We start from the raw sequence: 17,785 nt of genomic DNA on the forward strand, positions 1-17,785 counted from the left end.
ATGCATATAACTTAATATGTAAATATTTAATTTTTCGTAAAAAAGGAATATGTAAGGAATAGTAATTAATTTATTACCGTTTAATTAAAAAGTTATTGTTGTTATTTAAATATCGCTTGTAAAAAAAATACCGCTTTTAATTAAATGCGTTTAAAATTAATAAAACGTTTTATTTGATTTAAAACGTTTTAAAATATAACCTATCTATTTCCTTAACTTTTTTTGAGAGGTATTTTGGTATAAGCGGTATAAATGTGGTATATATACGGTTTTTACGAAGTGGGTTTTAACGTTAAGGTAGTTACTGTATACCTAGTACATATTAACTTGGGACGCGATCAGCTAGTACAGGTGCACTGACCACATGAAAAGTTTAAAAGATGTACTTACGCCGTACTTACTTAAGCCGAAAATTAACCGGGTTGACGGAAAGGAATCTGCCCAGTGCCCCAGTGGAGAAAGAGGAAACCTTGAAGCTTTTGGTGGGATTTAGAACATTTAACGCATTTAACGCATTTTATGCATTTTACGTTAATCCTCTTGAACCTCATCCGAGTCATCCCAATATTCTTGATCCGACTCACCAATTGATTGCGTGTCGCATCGCAATCAACTCGTCGGAAAGCTTAGGTCACAGAAATAACCCTAGTAAACTCCTTCAAAATGCTTTCTAGGGCAGCAAGACCGGCTCTGAGAGCTGGAGCTGCGGTTATTCCTGCTCGGTACGTCGGATGAGATGATATAATACAATGCCATGAGGCAATTCATACAGTACTTGCAATATAGCAAGTATACAAGTATATTATGAGAAAATACTAACTGATTGGGTATTCTTGTGTAGTACCGCCAACAATGGAGCAGCAGCCGGCTACGCTACTTTGCGAGAAATCGAGGGCCGTCTAAAGTCGATTCGCAACATTGAAAAGATCACCAAGACCATGAAAATTGTCGCTTCTACTAAGCTGGCCCGCGCCCAACGTGCCATGAACGACTCCCGAAAGTACGGTCAAACGTCCAACACCGTCTTCGAATCTGCTGAGACCAAGCCTCTCGAGGGTGAGGGAAAGAAGGTTTTGTACATTGTCTGCAGCTCTGACAAGGGTCTTTGCGGTGGTGTTCACTCCGGTCTCTCCCGCTACATGCGCCGTCACCTCGGCCCCGACAAGCAGCCCGCCGACCTCGTCTTGATCGGTGAGAAGTCCAGGGCCCAGCTGAGTCGTACCAATGCCAAGGACGTTGTTCTTAGCTTTGCCAATATTGGAAAGGAGGTGCCAACCTTTGCCGACGCCCAAGCCATCGCTGACCAGGTCACGCAACTTCCCACTGAGTACTCCGATATCAAGATCGTCCACAACAAGTTCCTCAATGCCACTAGCTACGAACCCGTTGTTGTCGAAGCCTTCTCCGTAGAGGCCATTGTCAACTCTCCCAACTTCTCTGCCTTCGAGGTTGACGAGGAGCTACTCTCCAACTTGCGCGAATATTCCCTAGCTAACTCTCTCTACTGGGCTTTGGCTGAGGGTCACGCTTGCGAGATCTCTGCCCGACAACAGGCCATGGACGTAAGTTTTAACCCCAGTTTTAACCCCTTTAAAGAAGTCCTACCCTGCGTTTGGGTCTCGTTACTAACCCTTCCTTAAAGAACGCCTCCAAGAACGCTGGTGAGATGATCAACAAATACCAGATTCTCTTCAACCGAACCCGTCAAGCCGTCATTACTGGCGAGCTGGTTGAAATTATCACCGGTGCCACCGCCTCGGAGGACATGTAGAAAGCGGTCGATAGAAAAATAGATGGTAGATGAAGGGTGGTGAAATCATTCCAAATGGCATCTTCTCTTTGTATCAAAGTACCCCCTAAGCCAAACCTCGGCGCTATCGCCCTGGATGTACCAATTCCTCAATAAAAATGAATTCCTCAGTTCTACACGTCTAAACGTTATCTCCAAAGCTTCCCCTTGATATAAGGTCTTATCACAGCTAGGTAGGTAGGCAGGAACGTGACCACAACACCAGGTATAATATTCTCAACTCGTATACCTACCTACCCTAGGTACTTTATAGGTTTCTAGGCAGTACCGCAGCCCTCATGTTGGATGTTATGTGCAACTGACAAACACATATTACTCGTAATGAACGTTTAAGCTGGCGATCCAACCTGGTGGTTTCATACTTAGCTACTTATACACCTACTCAAGGGCAAACCAGCAACGTTCCGTTAAACTTCCAAGGTCCCTGTTCTATCTACCTGGTTTTAATCAGGCCAACAGACCCGGTATTCGGAAGCAGCCAACTCATCATCATCATCATCATCATCATCATCTCCGCCTATCGCAAAGCAAGCTACCGCTTAACCTGCCTAGGTAGACATATAGCTAGCTAGCTAGCTAGCTAACCTTAGGTATGTAAGTTCCAGATTCACACCATATTCCCCTCTTCCCTCCTACTCCCCGCCAACACGCAAAGAGGCTAGACAGTACCTAAATCGACATGCTGAAAGCATTGCTTCGCGAGCAAGCAAGCAAGCAAGCAAACTCTATAGGGGAAGCGTGTTGGCAACAGGAGTCGTTAGTTCAACTTGAATATTTGCCTCCCTCCCCGGGGCTGTATTGTTCTCTTGTCTTCTTGTCTACTAGGGCAGTTCATCACCAACCAACATTGTTGCGTGTGGGCTATGCTGGTTAGCTAGCTACCTTGGGTATATAGGCACCTAGGTAGATACTCGTGCTACAAGCCTCCATACTTTTATAGAGTACTGGGAGGAAGAATCGACGAGGCTGGGGGGGGGGGGGGGTTACAGAGGAAGACTCCACATATCACGAAGATACACACTACGATATATAAAGAGTACCAAATGTATTTCATTCATAATTAACAATGTATTTGCAAGAGCAGACCTGCTATATGTGCGGAGCACAGGCCGTTTACGAAAAGATGCAATGCGAAGAGTCCCCTTCATATACACTTGCCTCAACGCCTCTCCCCCTCTGATGACTACTCCCGATCGATGCAAAGCCCTATACGCCAATGTCATCCGCAATGTGATCAATCCTTATACATGCCTTCATCTAGGCCAGCCTCCTATACTTTTGTACACTTCTTGGTTCCTGCCTAGATATATGTCCTCGAGTTTGTAAGAATCCAAGGACTACCCAGGTGACTGGGCCTTACTCTTCATGTTCGATATCACTTTTTTCACTTTCAGCATAGTTGCTGACCTTTGCTCGTCTCCTCTCCCTCCTGGCCTCACTGGAAGGATTACTAGTAGGGCTTCCCTTGTCCTCCGATATGGTTTTATGACTCTCTTCATACTCCTTTCTGAGCGCGTTAGATTGTTGATCCCACTCTTGGGTTTTTTCAGCCCAGACCCTCAGCGATTCGTTATAATCCCGCTTCAGTTCGGCTGCTTGGTCTTCAAAAGGCTTTCGTTCTTCCTCTGATGCTTCCTTCCACATTTTGCTCGTCATTACCCGGACTTCATTCGGGGCTGGCTTACCCTTACCAGCGCGACGGCCTTCTTCGCAACGCTTACGTGCCATCTCAAAGAATGCCTTACTGTACAGGAGATAGGCATTGCTTGCAACTTTGCGAGGTTGCCAAGGCCGTTCACCAATTTGCGCAACGATGTGCTGCCAGACTGCAGCCTCGTGAGCATCAACACGAGCTTGCTTACTGGATTTCGGTGAGACAGAGTTTGATGAATCGCCACGCTCCTTTCGCTTCACGCCTTGAGAGGAGAACATGGATTCTTTCTGCGGCACAAGCGGGTGGGGAATATCGATAGGGCCGAGCATGGTGTCTATCACTTCCGCAGCGGCGCGCAACCCAGATAAGTAGGCCCCATGCACTGTGGCAGGGTGTGTCTCGGTTGTGTGCTCACCTGCAAAGAATAGATTCCCAACGGGCTTGGCCATTGTTTGGTAATCATCGGGACGCATCGAAGGACTGGCTGAAGAATAGGATCCTCGAGCGAACTTGTCAGAACCCCAGCGTGTGATGATGGAATGGACCGGATAGGGAACTTTAGCACCGTACACCCCCCGAAGGACCTCGGTAGCTTCGGCAACAAGCTCATCATTCTTAGTATGTTCAGTATCAAAGCCGGCATCTCCCGCCATCAAACCGATGAGAACTGGAATTCCGCTAGTGTTGGATACATTGAACCATTGAAAACACCGCCCACGCTGAGAGGCGTAATCGGCCTGCTTGGTGCTGTGGCGTGAGGTTGGTGTGCGAAGACAACCAAATATATCCTTACTGGTATCCCAAAAGGCTTCCGAATAGACAAGTATGATTTTGTTCAAGATGCCATAGCCTAAGCGACTGATGGCTCCCGTTTTAGACTCGGGTAAAGGGGGGTTGAATTCGACATTGCCATGCTTCAAAACACCGAGAGGAATGGTGGAAACGACGTAATCGGCAGCAATAGTAAATCCGTTTTCGCATTCGACACATGCAGCTCTCAAGCCATCAGGATCGTAGAATATTCGTTTGACATCAGTATTTCTTCGAACGTCTAGCAGCGATGGTGCATTCGCTAGACCCCATGGAACAGCTTGATAGCCTCCGACGACCATTGTGTGTTTACCCTCCCATTCGTTGCCGGCATCAATATCCCAACCGCCAATGCTGAGTTGGTTGTAATTTGTGGCATTGCTATATTCAAGATTGGCTACATGCCAGTTCATAAGTCTGAAGTCTTGAGGAGTGAGGTCGACGATGCCTTTGTACTGTGTGATCGCCTCATCCATGACAGAGCCAAGGGTGGCACCGGGGGCGTTGGCTGCGGCGTCGAGATCCAAGTCAGAGTCCTCAGTCACATGGTCTTTAAGTGCCCAACCCATCAAACGCGCCTTGTAAGCCGCTTTGATGGCCGCAGGAGTTCCCGGTTCAGCGTGCGTTTTGCCAGTCGCCCTATCTGTAGAGACGGGGACGAGGTCGACTTGAGGCCCTAAGCTTTGTTGTGAGATTGGTGGTGCTTGTGGGAGGGCGGCCATTTCTTCTTCAATCTGGGCGATTGTCTTCTGACCTTCCGACGAGCTATCCCGACCTTCGTCTATCAGATCCTTGTTACCTTCGATGAGTTTGGACGGTGGGTTCTTAAACTTGTAGTCGCTTACTCGCTCGAGGCAGTCGTTGTACAGCTTCTCAACTAAGCGATCCCTCCTTTCGTCAACAGCCTTGCCATTTGAGTCGTAAAGGGTGGTGTCTGGTCGTAAGGGGTAATATGGCAAGGCCATTTGTCCTCTGACTAGAACATTCAACGGATTGCCTCGCTCAAATCCGGTGATAATCATGCCGCCACACTCAACACTGTGGCGGCGACCTTGGAATCCTATGAGATGCTGACTTCTACTACCATCTAGTGCACGTGAGTAGACACGACCGCCTAGGCGACCTCGACCTTCAAGGACAATCACTTTCGGGATTTCCTCTTCCGAGTCTTGAAATCGTTCAGCATACTGTTGGAACAAGGTCTCCAACTGTCTCGCACATCCAAGTCCAGCCATACCTGCACCAATTACAACTATGGTCTTTGCCTTCTTGGTCGGGCTTTTTCTCGACCTTTTCTTCGTCGATGGCATATCCGCGCAGCCGAAATTGATATATCCCGAGCGGACGAGCCAATCATAACACACACTTGCGGCATCAAACCATTTCGTATCTTTAGCGCAACCGAGAGCCTCTTCCCGAGAGACTCCGATTCGTGGGTTGTTCAGCCATAGTCGTAGAATTCCGTTTCGGATGTTCAGGTAGGTAGTCACCTGAGCATGACTAATATGGTCCCTTAGCATCAAGTATTCATCCTGATGTAGTCCATATGGATTTAGTCTAGAGGACTCGGCTGCGGCTATGCATTGATTGGCATAGTCATAAGGAGTGATGTCTGTTGGGATAGACACACGTGGTCGCACATCGAAGGTTCGCCTTCTCGGTGGTGTTCTAGGGGCTGTAGTCATGCCTGAGCGTACTGTCGCCAGTTCCTTCACCCCATCCATATCAACTGGCGTCGTCGCTTTACTTGAGGGCGACGACGAATGGGAGGATGTCAAGTCTGATGGTTCTGAGAGGGCTGACGCTGATGACTCGAATGAAATTCTAGGATCTCCTCCATGAGGACCGAGGAGTTTTGAGTCCTTCGGAGTTGATTGATCCTGGTGGGGCCTGCTTGGATGTTTAGGACGAGACGGGGACGGGACAAGACAATAGGGGGCGATAGGGAGCTATGATTTAGGGTATATCACATGAAAGGACTTACGTAGAACCCTGTTGTGATACTGGCACAAGGGAGACGGTATTCTGTATATCGGCATCCATGCTGTCAATTCGCACAATGATTTCGGATTCCGTCTTAGGAGTGTCTCTCGAAGTAGTTGATTCGTTGTTGTAAGAAATATAAGAATCCGCAAGGAGGGCGGAAGGCAGAGTTTTGGTGATATCCGCCGAGGAGGCAAGAATCGATTCTAGATGATGATCCAATTCCTCCAAATTCATTAGAGGTCCTGACCCGATGCAATTACCCTCCTCCACCAAGGCTCCCTGAGTGCTTCTCATAGCTAGCAGACCCAGATCCCGAGGTGGCCACCGATGTACGGTTGCATCGATTATATGGATATGAACGAGTTCGTCCGGGAATCGCGTATGATGAGTTTGGCTAAGACTCTCATTGAATTGAATATATCAAATATCTGCGCAGACTTGGCCGTAGGTTATAGTAGATTATACTAGGTTAGGTACCTAAGCGTCCATGAGTTGTTCATGCCAACAATTGTAAGTGGCCGATAACCTGGGCTTTTGGATCTCTCGATCTCTCGGTCTATCGATTCTGACGCTCTACTAAGGAGTCTTGTCAGTCTTTTTTTTTATACGCTCGCCTCATATGGGGGTATGTATATGGGGTTTGGAGATTTATCAAAAGTATCGAATGATCATGCACAGTGGGGAGTAAGCATAAAGAATACTGTACCTTTATGAAAATGTAGATCTCGACCAATTCCAATCAATGATTGAATTGTCCGTCTCAATCGCAAGACGAGTATATGGTTTTAGCAGGGTGTGGATGTCAATGAAGCACTGGATGAAGGGTTCCTATAATTGGTGGGTTTTCTTTTAATTCTTTATTCTTATCTGTTTTTTTTTTTAAAAAAAAAAGAAAAAAAAAGAACCACGAAATGGTTTAATGCTGAAAAGTATCTCAGTGCTGATAATATGCCCAATTCGAGGGGGCAGGGTTTGGTTTAAGATTGGGACTGTAGTAATACATAACTACATGTATGTAAATGGAATAGAGAACTTTGAAGAGGCCCTGGGGTATGTTATGTATGTACATTGATGTATGTATGTACTATGTAGTATCATGGATTCGAGATGTTAGTAGTAACTAGATACCTAGGTAGTAACTATGTATGTACATAATTATTAGTGAAGCTCCTGCTACATCAAATGGTCCCACTGATCCACTACCTAGCTAATCCAATGTATTGATCAATCCTTAGAGGAGGCCGGTGCTCCGGTACTACTAAAGCACGTGATAAGCTTACTAGGTATAACTAGGTACTGTACATTTACATACGTGTATGCACATTACATATCTGAGTTTTGAACAATCGAGGTTCATTCAGTGTTTGGAATGTTCAAATGTTGTACAGTACAACTATACTCGATGCTCACGCAAATTCATCATTCTGCTATTATATGCGTGTACAGCATCCTTTATCCAGACCTATCATTTGTACAGCTACGACAACTTAGTAGGTAACTAAATTCGCCTATAATTCATACCCACCCACCTCTCTTACTTGCCTACCAAATACTTGAGCGGTTTGGACACGAGTTGCCATCTTTCTCACTGAATACATCTTATATCTACCATCTCACTATGCCGTGTTCAATAGGGGCTCTGTTATTGTCTATCGTCATGCTTATGTTCTTTCATGTTTGAACCTACCAAGAAGTATAAGTAGAGCATTCTAATAGAAGATATGAACACGTCTTTGTCGAAATTGCTGCCATCATATTGGCCGATGGCGCATATAAAGTAGCTCGAGGTAGGCTGTGCTACTAAGTGGTGGACGAAGTGGTAGGTTTAGGTGGCTCCCGTACAAAAGTGTTGCCCTCTACAGCAGCGTCCATCATCTTATTTCCGCTAATGATTGATGTCGTGCAGATAACAATGTTCCTCCGGGCTAGAGATGCGATGTTAGTCAACCTAGAAGATAATAATACTACTAGGGAATGGACTCAAAACCGACCTTCTTCCTTCTTCGCGATAAACCGTAGCGCCGCGATCTCGGTAAAGGTGATACCCCCTACGAACACGACAAACACTGTCTTCTTATCACCCCCTCCGGACAACAAGGCACGTGCCTTAACTGCTTTATCCTCGCCCTTTTGTAGTTCATCAAATGCCTGGCCTCGTACATGTTTGATGGCCTCTTCGAACCCCCGCCACCCTGGAGCGCCACTGCTAGAAGCTGTGCCAGCGCCCGTCGCTCCGCTGCCACGGGTGATGGAGAGGAGGTATTGTTTCTGTAGTATGCACTGTACTAGCCGTATAGAAAGCGGCGCATAGCCACTATAGACATAAGCAATATCATTTGGGTCGTGCTCATTGACCTCGTCAACGATAAGGCGAAGCTGTTTTCGTAGGTAGGTGTAATTAGTCTTGGACCCGGTTGCCGTTCCCGAGCCCGGCATGGGAATCATGCTTGCCATAGGCGAGGCACGGGATAAAAATAGCTGCAGCTTTTCTAGATTGTGCAAGGTCAAAATATGCTGGTAGCCATAGCCTTCCAGGACGAGGCGTCTGAATTGGTCAAAGTCCTTTGACTTGATCCCACCAGATATACACGAGTATATGCAGAGGAGCCTAAGGATATCTCGCAGAGGTACATCCCTTGCAATCAACTCTTCGATAGCATCATTTTGTGAGCTTGGATCGGCACCTGCAGCAAGATTTTGTTGGGCTTCCAGCATGCGGCTGAACTGGTCTTTTCGCGTGTGCTTCATGATGTCTTCGGCAAGCCCCGTGTGGACCTTCAAGCTTTGATGCTCAGTTTGATACCCAGGTAGTTTCTTCACGAAATCCTTCAGTTCAGCAGTCGTCTTAGAGGTGTGTCGGCTGTCATAATCGCTCTGTAGTCTTCGCGCAACCTTATTGAGTAGTGTACCAACAATTGCAAAGTTGGCATCGCGGAGTCCTTCGTATAATTTATCCGAGGAATCGAGTTGGATTTTGCGCTTGCGTGAGGTCGCACCAGCTGGCGGAGTAGCCGATGCTGTACTTTGAGATGCGGCTTGTGGCGGAGCTCCTACAATAGTAGAATCAACATCGGTTTGATTATTCTGAATCCCCCAGACTTCGTCAATTAGTCCTTCGTAAGTTAGCTGGGTAAGCAAAGGCGTTACAAAGTCCACTTCGCGGTCAATTATGATGACACTTTCTATAGTGTTGCTTGGAGTCAGTCCAGACCTGGTTCCCTCGCTGGCGTCCTCTCCGGCCAGTATTTCTTGTCGCATCCTAGTGAGGAGTTCGGCCACGCGCTTTGCATTGTCGCCTTTACCAATGACACGAGGGAAGAGGCCATGTTTTGACTGAATGCCCATCAACGCTTTCGCCATAAGAAATGTCGGCGTTGTATCCTTGAACAGAAAGAGGTCTTGAAAGGAGTTTTCGAGCTCCAATGATAGAACATCTCGCTCCAAGGGGAAGAAGTACAGCGGCAGTTCCGCTACGTTGACATCGCCTAGCACGCCAGCCTCTTCTAGAAGCTTGTCGGACACCAGAGTGCGGCGGGGCACCCAGAAAACGTGGAATTCGTGACCGCTCTGGCTTTCGCGTTGTAATCGCTTGATCTGCTCTATGTCATATGTTAGCACACTATGAGGGCGCATGAGACACCATCGTCGGTTCTCGTCAGATCTTTCCCCTAAGTATTATTGACCGATGTTTTGAATTAGGAAGGCTGAATGGATTCATCATGTATACCAACAACCGCGCAGTTTCGTGTCAAGGACAACATATGAGATTGAAAGGGAAGCTGAGAGGACCAACGGACCTGCTATAGACTGAGCATGGCGGGCGCATTCGCCCCGTGCCATAAAAACAACATTGCGTTGGCTCGTGTCGGCATTGTTGTTTTCCAGAAAGAAGAACTTGTCGACGCCATAATCTTGCAAGGTTGATACTTTGACTACGACGCCAATCGGGCCAGCCAGGCTACGTTCAATGATGAGATTCTTTTTTCCGCGAACCTAATTATGATATGTTAATGCCAGATATCTGGACAAAAAGACAGAGCTCTCTAAGGCAGTCTTACTTACGCCTTCGAGGAGGTAGAGGAGGTCCTTGCGAGCCTTGTCTCTGATCTGTTCCGCATCAAACCCCACATGAGGAGCCATTATGAGCTCTTCATGGGAGTGGTGCTCCCAAGGGAAAAGAAATGTGTGTGAAGAGGAAAGGTTCGCGCACGAGTCTGTGAAGCAGAAGACTTTGAAAAAGACGCGAACTTCAACGTTGAAACTGTCTATATACTAGGTACAGTGCTATGTTAGATACCTAATATGTATGTTTAAATGTACAAATGTAGAAATGAGCTTGGGGGACACATGCATCAATGATCGATAAGACAACATTCATGCATGATGGAAGGTTATTGTATATGTACCTAGTATCTACATATATAGGTAGCTATCTATGTACATACGGCGTAGTATATGATCTTAAGCGAGTATGGGCGGGTTTAAGCATGTGAATAGATTAAGCTATTTAGGGTTAGAGGCGTAAGTGGAGATGAACATGAATGTATGTAGGAATCAGTAGGATAAGTGCAGATGCTACGTCACAGCTCCGCATTGATATAATACTTGTACATAGTTATTGTACATAAGGTAGCTAAGCTTATCGATCTAGGGTCTAGAGATCCATAATATATTTAATATATTAATATATTACAATGAACATTGAAATATGCATGATATCTATGGATGTATCATATGTATCATATGTATCACTTGCGGTGGGTGACCTACGATAAACATATGTGTGAATGGGCGTACATACTACTACTAGTAGTAGATGGAATATCCACGTTGGTAACCTACTGAAAATAGACACGAAAGGGATGGATGTGGATGCCTCCCTCAAACTTAAGGGGGGTTGGAAACTCCTAACCGGTTACATAGTAGGTAGTATGTAGGTGCTCATATGTATGTAGTTGCCAAGATAAGTTGATTATTCACAGTTCCATTTGCGTCTTGATTACAGAATGGGAGTGTTGACATAGAGGCATATTAGGCATATTCGTCCTGAGCAAGTAAATACAATTGCAGAAACCACCCCGCAGAGAGCATCGGCTCCCAGCACTGATGTTGCTTGACAATCACATGAAAATCACACACAGCCTACCTGCGCAACGCGCATGTCAGCCTTATGGGGCTGCTCTTGACCGTTCAGAACTCCGCATCTTTTGATGATGATGATAATGACGATGAATCTCCTTCACCCGTAGGTGTTCAACTCCATTTTCCCTCGAAAATTTAGCCCAAGTAGCCACCATGCAGATGGAAAAGGAAATGTATCGATATATCGATATCAGGTTTGGCGCCGCAATGCAGTAATTATAAGCACCAGTACCAGCAAGCAGTATTGCAATGGTTATGTTCTACCTTGGAGCCTGTGTTAATGCGCAAGACACAATGCTTCTATACGGTGTTATCGTGATAGTAGAAGTCGATGTCTCTGGGCCGCAGGCGGTTTCCGCGCACAAAGTCCTCGTCGCCAGGCGGTCGCTCGTTCTTGGTGTTTCCTGTCAACATGCTCTGGATGCTCATGCACACGCTCTCCACATTTTGAACTGGGCTCCATCCTTGCGTTCCTAGAAGGTCAAGGCATATAATCCCATTCGAATAGATATGGGGGTGCATAGGTATTGGTCGATCATCCAGCTTGACGAATGTTACTTCGGGAGGCTCTGTCATACACCTATTAATTCACTGTTTCGGGTTTCACGAGTAGCGGGGATCATATACCGATGGGATACGCATTGTTGAACTTGAACTTCAGCCGATAGATTTGACCTATGTAGATAGGATTCTGATCAAGTACTTTGATGTCAAGTTGCCATTCTTCTAGGTTATCCGCCGAGACCAAGGCAATGCCAGGAGGTAAGCTATTGGAGATCTATGGATCAATGGATGTCTAGTCAGCGACCGAAAGGTTAATACACAGCTTATATCAGAGACGGGCTTACCTTAGCTAGCTCCTTGGTCAACCTCTTGGGGCCCAAGTTGGCCATCTTTGTAGGGCAGGGTTGGGCGCGCAGAGTAGTATGAATGAGCGGATGTTGGATAGTAGCAGGTTGGAGGAGTGGGTGGCGCGTGTAATTTCGTGTTCCCTGCAAGGCAGTCCCAGATGTTGGAATAACCGCCTATTTCAGGCACGAGGTGCTTACTGAAATCTAAGCACGCTTCAAAGTAGGCTGAACAAATGTACAACGGTCAGATGTAGTTGAGAACTTGAATAAGACTCCCAGGATGTATAATGTTGGGAGAAAGCAGGTGGCCTATCCAGAGTTGGTAAGTGGTTAAGTATTAGAATAGCGTGTTAAGTGAACATTTGAACATTTGAAGTGTTAGAAGTGATAAATAAGAGTGTAAGTACCTACATTTACGTATATACATGCCTATATGTAGCACATATGTAGACAGCGGGGTGATTTAAAAAGCTTAGCATCCATGGATGTATATAAGTACCTACAGTACCTTATGTAGGTATCCAGGATTCCAGGTAACTACTAGGTATGTATATCACGATACTAGTATTAATACCTAACAGCATCAAACCATTGACATGCAGACACAAACCATACATGGAAATCATGAAGGACGCTACTACGTAGTAGATCCATAAGTTCCTAGTACATAACTAAATAACAAGCTCCAGTCTACATAACTAGCCGATTGAGTCGACAACAAGAACATTGAAGGAATACACATGTATAACAGTATTCCCTACGTAAAGTACATGCATTTACGCTATGCACCAGTCGAGTATATATGACTACATATGTATATTGAAGTTACATATGTAACTGTGTGACGTTGGTAATGTAAAGTTCAAATGTTCTAGTCTGAGTTATGTAACGAACCATACTTACTTACTGCTGTGTGTGTTTACATAAGGTATGCAGCCCGGTATCGATAAGTGAAGATGCTTGTATTTAGTATTTACAGTTTCAATGTTCTCGCTCTCCAGTATCTTTTATCTTCAATCTTCATAATGGTCTGGATGTAGGTCTAAGATAATACTAGGTTTACCCAGTGCCTACCACACAGCCTCTTCACACAGCCCACCCTTAGCGGTTGGGCTTTCGACCTTTAATGTTACCTATTACCTAGTAGGTAGGTATATATTGTAGCTATCCTAGCAGATACTATCAGTAGTACGCTACTTAGTATACGCTAGGACGGAATATATTGGAATGCTCAGCCTCAGATCAATCGTTATGGAGGCAATTCACTGTGTAAGAAACCATTCCTGTAGGATCAGTGTAGGTAGCTTTAACATTGAAAAGTACATGTATCAGCCGCTTTTCCGAAATCCATCCATATACATCTGTATATACCTACCTACACTTCTACTAGACCCTTCATATTTATGTATGTAAAGGTAATTCAAATAGTCATCCACCTCGCTGGCAACAGGTGATTGGGCTGCCCCAGTGTTGCGGCTGAGCTTGGCCGAATATTGATGAAAGCGTACACAGTAGGCCGCCCTCATTTACAAGCACCCGCAACTTTAATACCATAGGGAGAATTCAATACGGTATAGTACAGGCACCCAGCAAGGCTTTTGTTATGGGTATGGGCTACAGATACCTAACCCGGTGAGATGGTTTAAAGGAGGTGTTACCTCAGCGCTAAGCCTACATATATTGATCCCAAGATATCCCTTTAATCATCTTATGATCGTCTATATGTATTGTACATACATACTTATCTATCCATAAGCACTGCAGTATTCATACTCAGTTCCGACTCTGACAGCATCTGGCATCTTACCTTCGATTTCAAAAGCTACTGTTACTAGTAGTTACCTATATACCTATACAACAGTATTTGAAAAGAACATCGAAACGATTCTTCGCTCCGAACTCAAGCTAGGCCGATCAAAATCCAATGCTGCCCAGCTGCCTTAATAAAATACCGTAATAATACGAAGGAGGGATCCATCTATGTATTAAACCCACCGTGGAGCTACACAGCGAAATACGTACCCCTCATCTTACGTACCTCCCAGGTATGTATACATGCATATTACAGCGTAATGAGTACATAATATGTACCTGGCAGTCCTGACCGTACCACATTCAATGTTATGATACATACATCAATCAATGATTGAATGATAGTTATGTACATCTTGAAAGTACCGCCGACCGTCAACAGCCATCAACTCGTTTTCACGCCCAATACACCTATTCAACTCTCACGTACATAACGAAACCATTGCCTGTTTCTAACTTCCCTACAGGTTAATAGAATAGTCATCATCATTTCTTCCTGTCGAAAACTACTAGCGATAGCGACAAGAACGGGCAGCAGGGCCAGCTGAGGCTAAATATAGCCTTTTCTCTTTGGATACGAATCGTTGATATTTCTTATCTCGAAACCTAAACTCTCGATTTCAATCATCTGGATCTTCCTTCCTCCTTCATACCTAAACCTCCATACGTACATGCATACATACATACTTGCAGAGTTACTACCTAAAACCCAGGGTAGCCTTGTCTTTTTATTTAACCTTGAACAACATTGAAGCAAGCATATTGATCGATATCGATATCGATACCTTCTAATATTCTTTTGATTTATTTCATTTTCGATCTAACGAAACCCCGGCGGAAATCCCGTGCCTTGGTAGGCGACCGAATCAAGAAAACCAAGAAAAGAAGAAACATAGCCCCTCATTCTCGCCCACCATTCCTTGCTTCTGCGGTTTACCCCACGTCGCCATGAGTTGTAAGTTCAATGTTCAATGCTATACTACATATATACATAATACTAGGCTAGATACCTACCTAGGATAGTTGAGAGAACTTGAGACAAGCTATACCTACCAGGTATACTTGCTCACCAGGTATACCTACTAGGTATAGCTGTTTATGCCTATGAAGCCATTGGCTTTCCCCCTCTCTCCCTTTCCCTTTTTTTTTTCTCGGAAAGAAACAAAAAAGACGCCTCCAAGCAGCCATCCCTAAATCGATCATATCATACATACATACGTACATACATAGTATTGATTCTATATCCCGTTTCCTCACTTGTTTCAGTTCCTGAATTCGGACTCGCCAAAGCGTGGAACGCTATTTCAACTCAAATAAAATAGAAAACACCACTTTATTTTACTAACCCACGATATCTTCTCTCCAGTCAACGCTATGTTTAGTAGCCTTCGAGGCCAGCCGGAAAGCTACGAGAAGAAATCAAAGTACAAATTTGGTCGAACCTTAGGTGCCGGTACATATGGCATTGTGCGCGAGGCAGATAGCCCCAGTGGCAAGGTTGCCATTAAGATCATCCTCAAGAAAAATGTAAAAGGAAACGAGACAATGGTCTGGGATGAATTGGACATGCTTCAGCGCTTGAAGCACCCGCACATCGTCCGCTTCGTGGACTGGTTCGAGTCGAGGGTAATGCCCCCTAGTTCTACCTGGTCGTAATTCCAGCTGACCAAGATCAACACCTATAGGACAAGTGGTACATCGTCACCCAGCTTGCCACGGGCGGTGAGCTCTTCGACCGAATTTGCGAACAGGGAAAATTTACTGAGAAGGACGCTTCGCAAACCATCAAGCAGGTCCTTGACGCCGTCAACTTTCTCCATCACCGAAATGTAGTACACAGAGGTGAGTGGTAACTGATTTTCTATTGCAGTCACAATACGATGTTAATTACCTATAGATTTGAAACCCGAGAACCTCCTATACCTGAGCAAAGCCGCCGATTCCGATTTAGTCCTAGCAGACTTTGGCATTGCAAAGATGCTTGATACCAAGGACGAAGTTCTTACCACGATGGCAGGCTCTTTTGGTTACGCAGCACCAGAGGTTATGCTCAAAAAAGGTCACGGCAAACCCGTAGACATGTGGTCTTTAGGTGTCATTACTTATACCCTACTTTGCGGTTATTCCCCTTTTCGGTCCGAAAACTTGCAGGATTTGATCGACGAATGTAGTAATGGAAAGGTAGTGTTCCATGAGCGGTACTGGAGGGATGTCAGTGACGATGCGAAAGACTTCATTATGCGCCTCCTACAAGCGAATCCCGATGATCGATGGACTAGTGAGGTATGTGTAGCGCATGTCCATTTCACTTTCCAATCTATACATATACTAATATCCCTACAGCAAGCCCTCAAACACATCTGGCTGAGTGGTGAGAATGCCACGGATCACAATTTATTGCCGGAGATCAAAGCCTACATGGCCAAGGCCCGGTTACGCCGTGGCATCGAACTTATCAAACTTTCCAACCGCATCGAAGCACTCAAGATCCAAGAAGACGACCCGGAGAACCCCGATTTCCCCGCCGACTCTGTAGCTGCGGCCGACCAGGCCCAGTCTCCCGCAGGTAAACCTGCATCGCCCATTGAGGAGACTGGCAAAGCCAAGCTTACACGCGCCATGAAGGGCGCTATCTTCCGTGAAGTGGTGCTCGCCAAAGTCCGTGAAATGAAGGAACAGGAACAAACGTTGAAGGTCAAGGAAGAAGTAGAAAAGGAAGCAAAGCGGAAGAGTTTCCACGGCTAGGAGAAACGCGGTTGTAAATGGAAATAAGGTGCCCCAATTGAGATACCCCTTTATTCGTGGGAAGAGTAGCCTGAATGGAAGACACCAAAGTTGGGACACAAACTCTGGTTTCGCGTCATCCTCAATCGATTCGTCGCAATGCATACTACAGCCGAGGTGGAGAAGAAGCAAGAACTAGCCAGTAGTTCGTTAACTTTTGGAGAGAGGGCTATTTGTCCGCTTCGCCCCCAGCATCTCGATTTATGCTCGAGGAAAGGGGGGGAGGCTCGTGCAGCGGCTTTTCGGATCCTTATTGGTTTTCTCCTTAACTGATCTCCCTACCCCCTTTTCCTCGTTTCTGCTTCCGTGAGTCACCAATCTTGAAAACGTACCTACACATCTACCCAGGGGGTAAGTAGCTTCTCTATAGAGCTACTCTATGCACTACCTACATGTACGTAGTAAGGCGTTTATGGGTGTGGATGGAGCTTTTCACTTTGATATTTATTCCTCTAGAATCTATGTCTGTCTCTCTATCTCTCTCCGTGTCTCCTCCGCCTAAGTGTAGAAATACAATCAATATATTGATCTGAGGTGACAAATAAAAGGTGCTGGCTCTTCAAGTTCTCATTACAAATACCTGCCTATAGGTATGTAGGTACGTACGTACAGTACATACTTAGTCACAGAAAACAGTGCATCTTTCAGTAGGTACTAGGTACTCCTCGGTCATTATAATATTATAATAGGACTAAGAATCTTATTATAGAAAGGATATTACATATATATATGAGGATCAGTGACCCGTAAGAGTAACAAGTGATATACACACATACATACATACATAAATACATGTACACAAATACACATCCCTTCGTCTCCTCCACAGCTTTGAAAACAGTAGTAGGTAAACAGTAAAGGCACCACCGAGTCATCCTCCTTACGTAGGTAGGTAGGTATACGCAAATATGTTTCGCTTTTCTCCTTCTCCTTCTC

The 17,785-nt window shown here is 45.4% G+C and overlaps 4 protein-coding genes across 4 annotated transcripts; 2 read left to right on the forward strand and 2 right to left on the reverse strand.

Moving 5' to 3' along the window:
* Window positions 1-663: 663 nt before the first annotated feature.
* Window positions 664-1,771, forward strand: GGS25DRAFT_516832 (ATP synthase F1 gamma; the record flags this gene model as incomplete). The annotated part of the gene is made up of 3 exons (XM_049263279.1): window positions 664-722; window positions 842-1,562; window positions 1,643-1,771. 3 exons carry the CDS (start codon window positions 664-666, stop codon window positions 1,769-1,771), a joined length of 909 nt encoding a protein of 302 aa, XP_049121313.1.
* A 1,395-nt stretch (window positions 1,772-3,166) lies between these two features.
* On the reverse strand, window positions 3,167-10,400 carry GGS25DRAFT_512374 (vacuolar protein sorting 33A-like protein; the record flags this gene model as incomplete). Its single annotated transcript, XM_049262784.1, has 7 exons — window positions 3,167-4,142; window positions 4,176-6,098; window positions 6,259-6,662; window positions 8,103-8,185; window positions 8,252-9,859; window positions 10,058-10,253; window positions 10,323-10,400. The coding sequence occupies 7 exons, from the start codon at window positions 10,398-10,400 to the stop codon at window positions 3,167-3,169; spliced, it is 5,268 nt and encodes a 1,755-aa protein (XP_049121314.1).
* Window positions 10,401-11,156: 756 nt separating this feature from the next.
* On the reverse strand, window positions 11,157-12,634 carry GGS25DRAFT_469880 (ubiquitin conjugating enzyme). The gene is made up of 3 exons (XM_049259182.1): window positions 12,251-12,634; window positions 12,030-12,180; window positions 11,157-11,971 (listed from the first exon to the last, which is right to left on the reverse strand). Exons 1-3 carry the CDS (start codon window positions 12,293-12,295, stop codon window positions 11,703-11,705), a joined length of 465 nt encoding a protein of 154 aa, XP_049121315.1. The 5' UTR covers window positions 12,296-12,634; the 3' UTR covers window positions 11,157-11,702.
* A 2,363-nt stretch (window positions 12,635-14,997) lies between these two features.
* GGS25DRAFT_469883 (calcium/calmodulin-dependent protein kinase 1) lies at window positions 14,998-17,507 on the forward strand. The gene is made up of 4 exons (XM_049259183.1): window positions 14,998-15,691; window positions 15,751-15,907; window positions 15,963-16,348; window positions 16,409-17,507. Exons 1-4 carry the CDS (start codon window positions 15,440-15,442, stop codon window positions 16,808-16,810), a joined length of 1,197 nt encoding a protein of 398 aa, XP_049121316.1. The 5' UTR covers window positions 14,998-15,439; the 3' UTR covers window positions 16,811-17,507.
* The last annotated feature ends 278 nt before the right edge of the window (window positions 17,508-17,785 follow it).

This window comes from Hypoxylon fragiforme, assembly GCF_022984875.1.
Source record: "Hypoxylon fragiforme strain CBS 206.31 chromosome Unknown GGS25scaffold_1, whole genome shotgun sequence".
NCBI lineage: Eukaryota > Fungi > Ascomycota > Sordariomycetes > Xylariales > Hypoxylaceae > Hypoxylon > Hypoxylon fragiforme.